At 30.7% G+C, this 12,932-nt stretch overlaps 1 protein-coding gene across 1 annotated transcript in view; it reads left to right on the top strand.

Annotated features, from left to right (window-relative positions):
• Window positions 1-12,932, top strand: part of LOC117171007 — a 254,157-nt gene that overhangs the window by 161,458 nt on the left and 79,767 nt on the right. The window contains exon 4 of the mRNA XM_033358052.1: window positions 7,993-8,002. Coding sequence (XP_033213943.1) covers window positions 7,993-8,002 — 10 coding nt within the window. The remainder of the gene's footprint in view (window positions 1-7,992; window positions 8,003-12,932) is intronic.

Below are 12,932 nucleotides of genomic sequence, written 5' to 3'. Positions count from 1 at the left end.
GCGCGCGCAACTCAGTCATTTGCAGCGTCTCCTACTATATTCACACGGACATAGCCCTGTCATAGTATTGGACCGCATCTCGTTTCAGATCTGGGATCACTGACAAGAGCATGCAAAACTCCATTAGTTTGGTGAGTTCAAAATCTAGTTTAAATTCAATTTCGACCTAAAATTGGTATACCACTTCAAGTTTGAACTGCTTATTTATACCTAATCATATAGTTTGAATAACGAATCTGCGCTTATACACGGAGAAACTTTCTGTTATAAAATTTGATGGTATAATATTTATTTTTACAATATGACAATAGCAAGCCAGGATATAGCGTCACTATTGCAAGAATTACTATTGTGAATATTAAGCTCTGAAGTTATTATGTTTATTGAAATATTAAATAAATTATTAAATAATTGCACTTATACCAAAAGAAACTTACTATAATCCCTAAGGCCGACTGTGAAGTTTACAAAACACAATAGTAAAGACATTCTGTCTATGTTCATTCTACGCATTTCTAATTTTTCCCATAGAAAATAGGAAAAACTGCCATGGTCGAAAGAGCAAAATAAAAATGTATTCGCATTCACTTCACGCACTATACATTTTGTACATTAAACATACAATTAGGTATTTATATTTTATTCTATGCTGAAAAAGAAAAAACCTTGTTAAAAGAAATCAGCCCTGGCGGGAATTGCACAGGGGTCTTCGGGGCAGCAGAACGGACATATTTCCCTGTGATAAAACAAATTATAAGATTTAGGAATTTTATCATCCTCATGATCTTCGGCGCGTGTAATGACGTAATCTGGTACTGAATCACGAAGCACTACATTCAATTGTTTTTTCTTTCATCGCACCTTCCCATTGGAAATAGTAATTTTTCTTACCTGTTTTGCAACTTATGTTATTTTAACTGCTACACAGTACAAATAAATACTTAAAGTTATATTCGACTTAATTTCAGATTTGACTTGAATTAAGGAAGTACCTGAATTTCAGTGTGCAAACTATCTTGAATAAAGCACTAGCTTATTTTAAATAACAAATCAACATTTTTATACTGGAATAAAGTAAAGTATCCTCCTAAATTTCAATATTCAGTTCTCAAAGTAAGTTGAAGGCAAACTGAAATAACCTGTTAGGCTTTCGTCACCTAAAATAAAGGAATATACCTTTCCTGAATTTCAGGTTCGTACTACCTTGCATGTCATTACAGAACGCTTGCGCTACTATAAAGCTCGTGGCCATTTATTCTAGTCGCATATCCTTCTCCAATACTCCATGTCGCATTGGTCAGTGTCGGCTATAATAATATGTTTCAGTAATTCGTGGAGTTTTCGTTTCACGGATTTAAAAAAGTGCTGCAGCAAAATCAGTTCCAATTGTCAGCCAATAATTGGATTATTAAACCTATCAAAAGAATTAAATTATTACAAAAGTTTTTACTTCGCAACGTGAGCGCCCTTTCAACACAATACGGAACGCAATTGTCTGAAGATTTTGGACCGCACCTGCCCCCAATATACCATTTTTACCATTTTCCCCTACTTTCCCTGCATTTTCTTACAAGTTTGAACCCAACTTGTATATTTTCTAAAACGAATAACTATTATATTAGAACAGCTGAGGAGTGTCGGTAAGGCGTGAGAAATTCCTGGTTTTTAATTAGAACATTACCCTTACTTTCAGTTAGGATAGTATATTAACTTAAGGTTACACTAGCTTTCAGTATACATATATTCTCAATTGAAGAGCGAGCATACCTGAATTTCAGGCCATGCTTCCCTGAATTTCAAATAGTCCCGGCCTGAATTTCAGGAATCTAATTCCCTTAATTTAATGATCAGATGTAATTCTTAATTTCAGATTGCCTCAGCTTCTTTTTGTGATACCTTAAAATTAGCCGAATTTTCGACTTAAATTAAGTAGTTTTTTTCTGTGTAGTTATTGCAACTACGGTTTTATCTTTTAATTTGTGAATATCCCTTTTTTTCAACTTCAATTTGCTATCGAAAATATGATTTTTTCTAACTATAAATGTCAATTATTAGGTTCGTAGTATATTTATAAATAAAATGGAAAATGTATTTCTTCCTATGGCTGCGGCAATAATACTATTTTCTCGGCTATATCCTAGATTGCCATCGAACTTTTGTAAATATCAATATTATAATGTCAGATTTTTCGATCAAGAGTTTCTCCGTATATGTAAATAAAAATTATTTCCCCGACTTAGTGGTTAAAAGCTTTATTGCATAAAATATTCTTCTCGCAAAGATAAATTAATTCATTTTATTACGGTCTACTTTAATTATATATCTGGCAACAGAATCGAGAACAGAATGTCCTTAGAACAATTAAGGTTAATCAGAAGTCTACCAGGCGTTTAGGAGCGCTTTGAAATATTGGGTTAGAGATTGCCCTCGAGATCGCCTTCATCATTAGGATAAATTTATGGAATAAACCAGAAGTAAAAAAATCTAAAGTAATTATTATACAGATAAAGTTCGAGATATCTGCTAGCGTTAAAATAATTATTTCCACAAAATATTGTGAAATTATTTATTTGAAAGCACCTCTATTTTAATCAGATTTAATTAATATACTACCCATTTAGTAAGTTGTAAAAAGATCAGTATTAAAATCATTTTCAGTTGTATACAAATTTTATATGTATAAGATGAAAGTCAAATGTTAAATTCCTCAAATAATTTGGAAGAAAGACTCTTATTGTTCTCCTCAAAAAGTTCTTCCATTTTTATAGAATTTTTTTTAAATTATAATTTAGAGAAATCTTTCTCATTATACAATCAAGTATCAAACAAGTTCCAGTATCTACATTAATTCCACAAAACGTATTGCAAATTTATATATTTATTTAGAAGTCATATATCCTTTCATCATACCTAAATACTACCCATTCAATAAGTTGTGAAAAGATATGATAAAATTGCTTTCGGTTGAATGCATATTTTATCATTAAGTTAAATCCTTCTTTAGTACAATGAACATTTTGAAACAGATTATCTACAGAATCAAATAAAAGCATTAGTTTTACATTTCATATTGCAAAAGATTTAACTTTCTCTTTTCATTTCCAGTTTTATTTTCTTCTCCGAAAATGAAGAGGTAATGAAATGTTATGAAAGATAAATCCTGCACAATAGCTTTTTATTTCAATTCACGATTCTACATGGGACCGTTCAAAATTACATGTTACAAGAGAGGGGGGAGGGAAGATGTTTTGTAACCATTTATGACCTAGGGGTGAAGGGGTTCTTGCAGAATGTGACATTACACATGGGAAATATAAATGAGAACAACAATTTTTTGAAATGCTTGAAAAAAACAAACAATTAGTGATTCTGTTTTGTAATTAAAGAATCTAAATGCAGAATTATTAGAAAATAAGAAAATCTAAACATTTTTGGTTGAAAAGTTTTTTATTGAATAGTCTATTATAATGTTTTTGGTTCAGATTTCATCTCTTTTATTTAAAAATTGTACTACTTGGTTTCGGATTTAAATATTTTGTAGCAAATTCGTTTTTTAGTTAAAAATCTAGGTAGCTGAAAATTTACCTAATTAATTTTTTATTGAAAAACTGCTCCTTTTAGTGGAAGACTAAAAAATTTGCAGTAAATTCGTCTTTTTTTAGAAGAAAATTTACTTTCTTGATTCAATATTTAACTTTTTTGTTAAAACTTGAACTACTGTCTTGAAAATTCATTTCACTAGTTGAAAATATTATTATATTATTGGTTAAAAATGGATCGCTTTTGGTTGAAAATTTAACAATTTGGTTGGAAAATCATGTATTTTGTGGCAATTTTTTTAAATTCTGTCTTTTCGTAGACAGTCTATCTTTCTTTTTGTTAAAAATGCTATTAAAAATTAATCCACTTTAGTTGAGACTTCAACTCTTTTGTTGAAAGGTAGCATTTTTGGTTGAATTCAACTGTTTTTCATTTAAAATTAAAATATTTGTTATTACACATGCTTGATGTCAGCCCTTTTCGACGCCTATAGAGCGGAGCTAAAGCTCTACTTTTAACTCCTTAGGGTGTAAAAAGTACTTTTTAGTCACTAGGGAGTAAGAAGTGATGTCAGAGGTGAATATTGAAAATATACATCTATGAGCTCGCATTTTACGATAATCAGCCCACTCAGCGTAAAAACTGTAAGAAAATTTTAGTTGCAGATAATAGAAATTTGCGGTAATTTATGGAAAATAATTATTTATAATTGATCAAATTACCGTAAATTGCCAAAAAATTCCGGAAATTTATAGAATTTTTCAATTTAAGTTTTGGGTAATATATCTTCAGTTTCCATAAATTACCTGTAATATTACCATCAACTACCAAAAAATTGCATATACCGGAAATTAATAAAAATGTTTAAAATTTAAATTTAGAGAATTTCTCGGAAGTTACCATAATGACCTGTAAGATTACCATAAATCACTGAAAATGTCCATACATTTTCGGAAATTTAGACATGTTTAAATTGAATTTTGGGAAATTTATGCTAAGTTACAATAAATTACCTGCAATATTACTATAACTCACTAAACAATTTCTGAAATGATCCATTTGTTAAAAAAATATTGTATGCTCTAAGGGAGAGAGGGACTTTTTTGACGAGTGTATCTTTTCAGTACGAGTTAGAGGCGCGCAGTTCAAATATCAAATATTGAATTTTTCGTAAAAAATTCATCTTTTTGTTTAAATTCATTTGTTTTTTATTTGAAATAATGTTGTTTTTTATTGACATCAACGATTATATTTTCATAAAAATTAATCTTGCGCGAAGTGTGCGGAGCTCACTCACACTCACTCGGGCGTAACAATACAATAGCCTGTTTACGTTCGCAGTCGGACTGTCTGGTTCCGTTTTGTTAGGTCAGGTTCATGGTCAGTCCCAAAACCGCGACTTTCTCCGAGTTTGACTGTACTTGGTTGAATGTTAAACTTCAGTGATAAACATTTATTGTTTGTCGAACAATCATCACTGTAGTTTAAAATTCAACTTGTTTGTAAAGAATTTAATTATATTGATAAATACCTATTTTCTTAAAAATTCAAATTTTTTGACCGATTTTTTTTATCTCAAAATTTGATTTATTTATTTTATTTTGTCGGAAATTTAACTCTTTTACTGAAAATTCATTCTTTCGTTTGAAAATCCATCTCCTTTGCATGATAAAAATTTAGCTGCAAAGTAATTTTTTTCAACTGAAAATTTAACGATTCTTTTTTTCGTAGAAAAATAATCTTTTTGTATGAAAATCCATCTTTGAAGTTTAGAAATTCAATTATTTTTCTTAAAGGTAAAATTTTAGTTTAGGATTTAACTTTTCTTTTGAAAGTTTGTCCTTTTTGATTGAGAATTCATCTTTATTGTAAGAAAGTCATCTTCCTTGATCAACAATTCATCTGTCTTTGTTGAAAATGAACTTTTTTGGTAAAGATACAGCTTTTTTTGGTGAATATTCAACTCTATTTTTTTAATCTTCTTTTTGTTTTAAAAAATAAAATATTTGGTGAATTATGCAACTATTTTTGGTTGAAGTTTAATCTTTTTTGTTTGAAGAATTGACGTTTGGGTTGAAAATTCATCTTTGTGGATTGAAAATTCCACTATTTGGTTAATGACTCAACTAGTTTGATGAAAATTCGTCCTTTGTGCTTGAAATTCAATCCATTTGGTTGTAAAAGTAACTGTTTTGTTGATCATTTTTGTCATTCAACTATTTGGTTGTAAATGCAACTCTTCGGAGTGAAATTAATTAATTTATTGAAAATTCAATTATGTGCTTATAAATTCAACTGATTTGTTAAACACTAATTTGTTTATTTGAAATTCTATAGTATTTGGTTGAAAAGTCATCTATTCGGTGTTAAGAGTAAACTGTTTTCTAAAACATTCGACTTTTTCACTTGAAAACTCAACTCTTTCGTTAAAAATTCATCTCTTTTGAGAAAAGTAATCGTTTTTGTTTAAAACAAAAACTATTTTGTTAAAAGTGCAATATATTTCGCTTTGAAATCTTTCGCGTTTTCTATTGAATACAATATGGTTACTATAGATAAATTTTACTTAGGAGAATTTATTCTCCTATTATTCCCCTATTTTCTTAAAAAATGACCCTATTCCCCTACCTTGAGAGCGTTTATTAAATTAAATCGAAGAAAAATGTGGACCTAAAGAGGGTGGGGGTGTTTGTATTTGTGACGTCACCGTGGGAGGTTCAAGCTTAGGGTGATGATCTGTGATGGGTAGAAAAAGTATTCAAAATAGCGTAACGTAGTTTCTGAACAACGCCTTATATTTTAGAAATTTGTCTGAAGTAGACGAATTTGACATGAAAAAGTTAAATTAAATATTCTCGCATTGTTGTCTGCGAAGTATTCATCTTTGCCAGAACGCGACTTCTTTGCAGGCAACGAGAGCAAAATTGTTATACATTAAAAGCAAGCGTAATCGTCGCCTGCTTCTTCTTCTGAGTTCAACCCCCTCTGTCGCTTTAAGGGTGAATGTCACTAGCAAAATAGAAGTATACTGATTTTTGTAGGGTCGTGGCTGAAGCCATGTGTGTCTAATGAAGTTGCTACGAAGCCCTATAGGATTTAATACTTGTAATCGGAGAAAAGACGGTTCTAAAAATGTCACCCTATTTGAGCTCAATCAAAATTCATGGAAGAATCATTACAAAAGTTCAAGTTTATTTAACTTTGTTACAAAGTTTAGAATTTACTGACATTTTTTTGATCAAGAACCAATTAGAAATTAAATTTTTTTCTTGGGAGCCTTCACAAAGTGGCCACATAACTTCATTTTCAAAGTTCCCTGTCTTTTCCCTGATTCATTCACTGATTTCGCCTTGATTTTTTCCAGACCAATTTTTCACGAAATAAAGTAGTTCAAGACTGAAATTTTTACATTTCAAACTTATTTATTTACTTAAACCAAAAAATATTACTTTTCAATCATAGAAGATAACTTTTTAACAAAGCAGTGGAATGTTCAAACAAAAAATAAAGAATTTTCAGTAAAATAGTTGATTATTTAATTAATAGTAATAGCTTATATTTCAATCAAAAAATATAACATTATCACCTAAAATTGTAATTTTTTTTTATTTCAACCCGAAAAAATGAATCTTTTACTAAGAAGATTAATTTCCTGCAAACAAAGATCAATTTTCAACTAAAAAAAAGATATATTTTCAACGAAAAATGCACAAGTTAAGGGGCTATTCACTAAATACTCAACACATATTTCAAGACCACCCCTCCCCCCTCACCCTCAGTAAAGCCTTTTTCATTTATTTTAACATAGAGAATGATACTTTGACAGACACTCTCTCTCGCCTGAGCATATCACGTATTTCTTAAATTACAGTTGAACTTTCAACCCGAAGATATGAATTTTCAATCAAAAAAATTCATTTTCAACTAATCAGTTGCATTTTCAATCAAAAATGAAGTAATTTTAAACCAAGGAGAATAGTTTTCTGCCAAAAAAGACGAATTTTCAACTAAAAAATATCAATTTTCAACAATTTTTCAATCATTCTTCAACTCTTCTATTGCACCGGTTTGGCGGCTGGCGATGTTGGGAAAATAACTTAAGATACTATACTACTGCTTCGGATGAAAACGCTTTTGTTTGTTCACGCATGAGGTTTTGCCTGAGTGACAATCGCGCGAAGTCTATTCTCGGAATGGCTATAGAAGGGTCTCACTGTAGTTCATGTTACACCCAACTAGTTTATTATTTAATTTAAAAAGATCAATTTTAAATAAAATATATAAAATTTTAAAAAAATTAATTTTCAACTAAAATAATTAATCTACCACAAAAAATAGATTTTCAATCCAAATGATTCAACCTTCAACCATGTACACCAAACTCTCTCTTTCAATCACCTCCTTCTCGGCCTTCCTAGAACTGCTGTCTCACGCAGTTTCTCAGGTGAGTAGAGCGAGAGCGGTTGTGACATTATATATATTCCAATTGGAAATGAGTCAGGCGGCCTTCACTGTTTACGTTTCTATACACCTGAAATCAGTCATTTGAAGGCAACTCCCGACACTTCAATGAAAGCGAGAGTTGGGTGTAGTTCAGTTTTCAACCAGAAAACATGAATTTTCAACGAATAATTTAATAGTAGATATTTCAGCCAAGATAGATTTTTTTTATCAAAAATACTTGAACTTATTCCAAAAGAATCAATTATCAACAAAATAGCTAAATCCTGAACATAAAAGATTAATTGTGAACCCAAGAGTTGCATTTCTATCCTAAAAACATTACATACTTTACTCAAACAGATAAGTTTTTTAAATAAAATATCGAATTTTCAAAAAAAAATCTGCTCTAGGTTGCGCGACGGTTGAACCTCGCGCTTCGCGCTCGAACATAATTACACCTCGCACTTCGCGCTCGGATATTTATTCTTTGCATTTGGAATGCTTGAAAAAAACTTTATCAAAAAGATCTCTTTTAGATGGCAGTATTTATATGCGTCTTCATATTCTGAATTGTCTACTTAATTAAGTATAGTCAAAGATGAAGTTTCTCAAAGCTCTGTAGGCTTTGAGGTACACATTCTCATCGTGACACTCGCGCTGCGCGCTCGATTTCCGAAAGACCGTTGTAAACAGGTTTTGTTGGATTTTTTTTCTCGTAACTGTCGTCGTTTTTCCACACATTTTTTTTATTTTACTTTTTTCAACGTTATTTTTGACGAATAAAACAAAAAGTACGCGCCCTATCAAGAAGTGATTCTTAACGAAATTGTAGATCTTTTTTGGGATAACCATTTTTGTAAATTCATCTTTTTTTGTATCCTACATATTTTGTCCACAAAATGGAATTTTTTATTTCCCATTTTTTTATGTGTAATCAAAATTTGAATTTTCGATTTTTGTAGAAAATTAAAAAATTGGTTATGATAATCTTGTAGGGAATTCAAAAAGAAATGTTTTTCTTTTCTTGACTTTTTTTCATATCGTGCGTTTTTCGGCTTCAAATTTTGATTTTCGGTTGATTAAAAAAAATTTGAAAACGCTGTAACTCTGAAAATTTTCTTTTTACCGAAAAAAGTCATTAGGATAAATTATTTGTTCTTTTCAATACTATTAATATCCGTACATAGAATTTTCAAATTCAGAAAAAAGTGGTCTCAAAAATGTTCAAAATGCGCTCACTTTTTGAATTTTTATCAAAAATGGCTGGTTGACGAACTCGTTGTTTCTTTTAGGACCTAGAAAAAGTGTGCCAAAGATGGATTCGATTCGTTCATTCTTTCGAGAGTTATCGTGTTTACGGACGGACGGCCGTACGGACAGACAGACAGACGCCATCGTGAAAACCTGATTTTCGGATTCAGGGGGTCTCGAAACGTGGAGATCCGTTGAAAAAGTGTGATGTCAAATTTCCGACAATTCTAATACTTTCTCAATCATAAATGATGAGAATGTAAAAAGGAGATGAATCTTCAATAAAACAATAAGGTAAATGCACTCGTAATCGCCACCTAGCCAAATTGGAAATCAAAAATGAATATAATTGTATTTAAAACACAATTCTTATTTTCACAAAGGGCTTGACCGATTAAAGCAAATATGAAAAAACCTCATTTTGATGACTTAACGTGATATTTGATTGGAGTCAGTTTTTATTTGAGATTAAAATGCAAATTATGCAAATGCGGTAGTTATTGTCAGGCACGTTACCAAATACTAACATGAGAAAAGTATACTAATTTTGTACAAAAAATACTGGGCCATCTAGCGATAAAAAATGCAGTGACGATTACCAGTTCATCTACCTTATTTCGGTTGAACTTTCAACACCATAATATACATTTTTAAGAGAAAGTTAATTTTCTACCAAATCATAAAGTTTTTAACTAAAAGTATAATCGTCAGGGGGATATAACTGCAAAAAAAGAAATAGGAATAGAAATACAAGGATAGTAAGCATATCGACGCAAAACTTAAGTTTCAAAATTCCATAATTTTTCCCTGACCAATGTATCATTTTCCCTGATCATTGATATGCAAAACCCAGAATCTTAATTTTGTAAAATTTTTAACTTAGAATTTTTTGTGAGCGAAATGCAACAATTTCACATTTATTAGCCCTGATTGTTATTTAAAGTGCATCTTGTAGGTATTTCCTTACTTTTGCAATATTTAAAACAAAAATCCCAGACTTTCCTTTTTTACATTCTCATCATTTATGATTAAAAAAGTATTAGAGTTGTCCGAAATTTGACATTACAGTTTTCCAACGGATCTCCACGTTTCGAGACCCCCTGAATCCAAAAATCAGGTTTTTACTATGGCGTCTGTCTGTACGTCCGGCCATCCGTCCGTAAACACGATAACTCTCGAAAAAATGAACGAATGAAATTCATCTTTGGCACACTTTTTTTAGGTTCTAAAAGAAAGGACGAGTTCGTGAACCAGCCATTTTTGATAAAAATTCAAAATGTGAGCGCATTTTGAAAATTTTTGAGACCACTGTTTTCTGAATTTAAAAATTCTATGTACGGATATTTATAGTATTAAAAAGAGAAAACTTGTATCCTTATGACTTTTCTTGATAAAAAGAAAGTTATCAGAGTTATAGCGTTTTCAAAATTTTTTTAATCAACCGAAAATCAAAATTTGAAGCCGAAAAACGCACGATATGAAAAAAAGTCAAGAGAAGAAAAACATTTCTTTTTGAAAGCCCTTCAAATAATGAAAAATAAAAAATTTCATTTTGTGGACAAACTATGTAGGACACGAAAAAAAATGATTCAACAAAAACTGTTATCCCAAAAAAGATCTACAACTTCGTTAAGAATCACTTCTTGATAGGATGCGTACTTTTTGTTTTATTCGTGAAAAATAAGTTTGTAAATAAACAAAAATAATAAAATGCGTGGAAAAACGACGAAAGTTACGAGAAAAAAAAGATTCAACAAAACCTGTTTACAAATGTCTTTTGGAAATCGAGCGCGCAGCGCGAGTGTCACAATGAGAAAATGCGTACCTCAAAGCCTACAGAGCTTTAACTCAAAAAAAGTTCTATTTAAAGTCGCTAGACACGTCTAGTTAAAATATTTCTAGTTATTTTAATCCGAAATTATGGTTAATTTGACTAGAAAAATTTAGTTCATGAACTATGGTTGATTTTTTCTGGTTAAAACTATTCTGGTTAATATTTCTGGTAACAGAAGTGTCGCGATCTTGTGTCCCCGAGTGGAAAGATTCCCCTGAAAGTGCTCCGCGGAAATTCTACGGAAATTCCAGCTGGAAATTCCAGCTGGAAATTCAACGGAAATTCCGTTAAATTTCCGTAGAAAGTCTACTAACTTTCCGTCCGCAATTCACAGCCTGTAATGGACTCTGGAAATTCCTATACATATTTTCTATCAGTAACGCTACACTAGGTCGACTCCGGTAGGTCACGACCGTCGTCCCAACCAATTTAGTTTGTACCAGGTGCAAAAAAATTTTCTTCCTCGAGGAAGTTCAGTTCTAAATGAACCTTAAAGGCCACAACCAATTTTTTTATGACTCGTCATTAGACAATAACTACAAGTGCACCAGGTGAAAAATACATCTCCCTTGAGGAAGTTGAGTTCTAAATGCACTTTGGAGGCAACCAGCCAAATTCTTTCATGATCCGTCACTATACAATAACCTCCAAGAGCGCCAGGTGTAAAAAAATAGATCTCGCTCGAGGAAGTTGAGTTGTAAATGAACCTTAGGCACAATCAATCCAATTTTTTCATGATTCCCCTTCTAGAAATAATCAATTGTGATCGATAAGAAACAATATAACTAATGCCTCAATCGTTCCGAATCGTGTTTCTTAATTGTGCCAAACCGATTGGCAACGATTGAGCATTTTGCATTTCCAAATGTTTCCAATCGGGTACTTGGAATTTGCCACGTGATTGCAGCACTTTTGTCTGGCGGGAATTATTTAAAGACAGTTATTTGCTTTTTCGAAATAATATAAATTTGTAACAGTATATATTATAAAACAAGTAAATAAACATTTCGTAAATAATTCTTACCAAATGAAAGTGGTGCTGCGAAAAAAATATGCTAATAGTATTTTATGTTCAAAATATAAAATCAGATACACGATAAAAATAAAAAAGTTGATTTTTTAATAATAAAGCAATTTTTTATTTTTTATTATGCGCTCTTGGATTGTTTTTTTTTTTTGTGAAAATTTTTACAAATGGTTATAAGTTTTAAAATCGATTAAGATTTAAAAAAATTAAGCGAATAATTTAGAAACGTGAAACTTTAGAAAAGTGATTAAAGTATTATTTTATTATTTAAAAATGTCAAGGTGTTATTAGTTGAATAAAATTAAACATTTAAAAATTATTATTAGAGATAAAATATTTTTTTCAGAAAGAGGTCTCAATTTTTAATCATTCACAATTATGAAAACATAAATTCATGTTAAAATAAAAAAAGTTGTTATTAATTCAACTTTCTAAATTGAACAGTGAATTTACATCAATGTCGGTGATGTTATATTCGGTAATCCTTAGATTATGACTTTCCTTTTACCACTAATGATTGTCGTAAAACCAACTTTTTCTATTATTCGCAAGGTAGCCACTAAAATTGAAGAAAAAATCTGGAATAATTTCCTGGTTAAAAAAATGTTGCACCAGTCAATTTAATTCAAAGTTTAAGTTTTTGAAGCTGAAAATTCGGTTATTTCAAGTATTTCAAGACTAAATTGCAAATTAAACCAATAGAAGTGGAGGTTTTCTGATCACTGAGCGTTCTGAATATTTAATTAAAACACTTAAAACAGCGATTTCGAACTCAAACCTTCATTAATATATGTAAAAATGACCAGCCTTATAGAAACTTTTTATAAATAAAGCATT

Source organism: Belonocnema kinseyi, chromosome 4 (genome assembly GCF_010883055.1).
Source record: "Belonocnema kinseyi isolate 2016_QV_RU_SX_M_011 chromosome 4, B_treatae_v1, whole genome shotgun sequence".
Classification (NCBI taxonomy): Eukaryota; Metazoa; Arthropoda; class Insecta; order Hymenoptera; family Cynipidae; genus Belonocnema; species Belonocnema kinseyi.
This window is presented reverse-complemented; position numbering and strand designations above follow the sequence as displayed.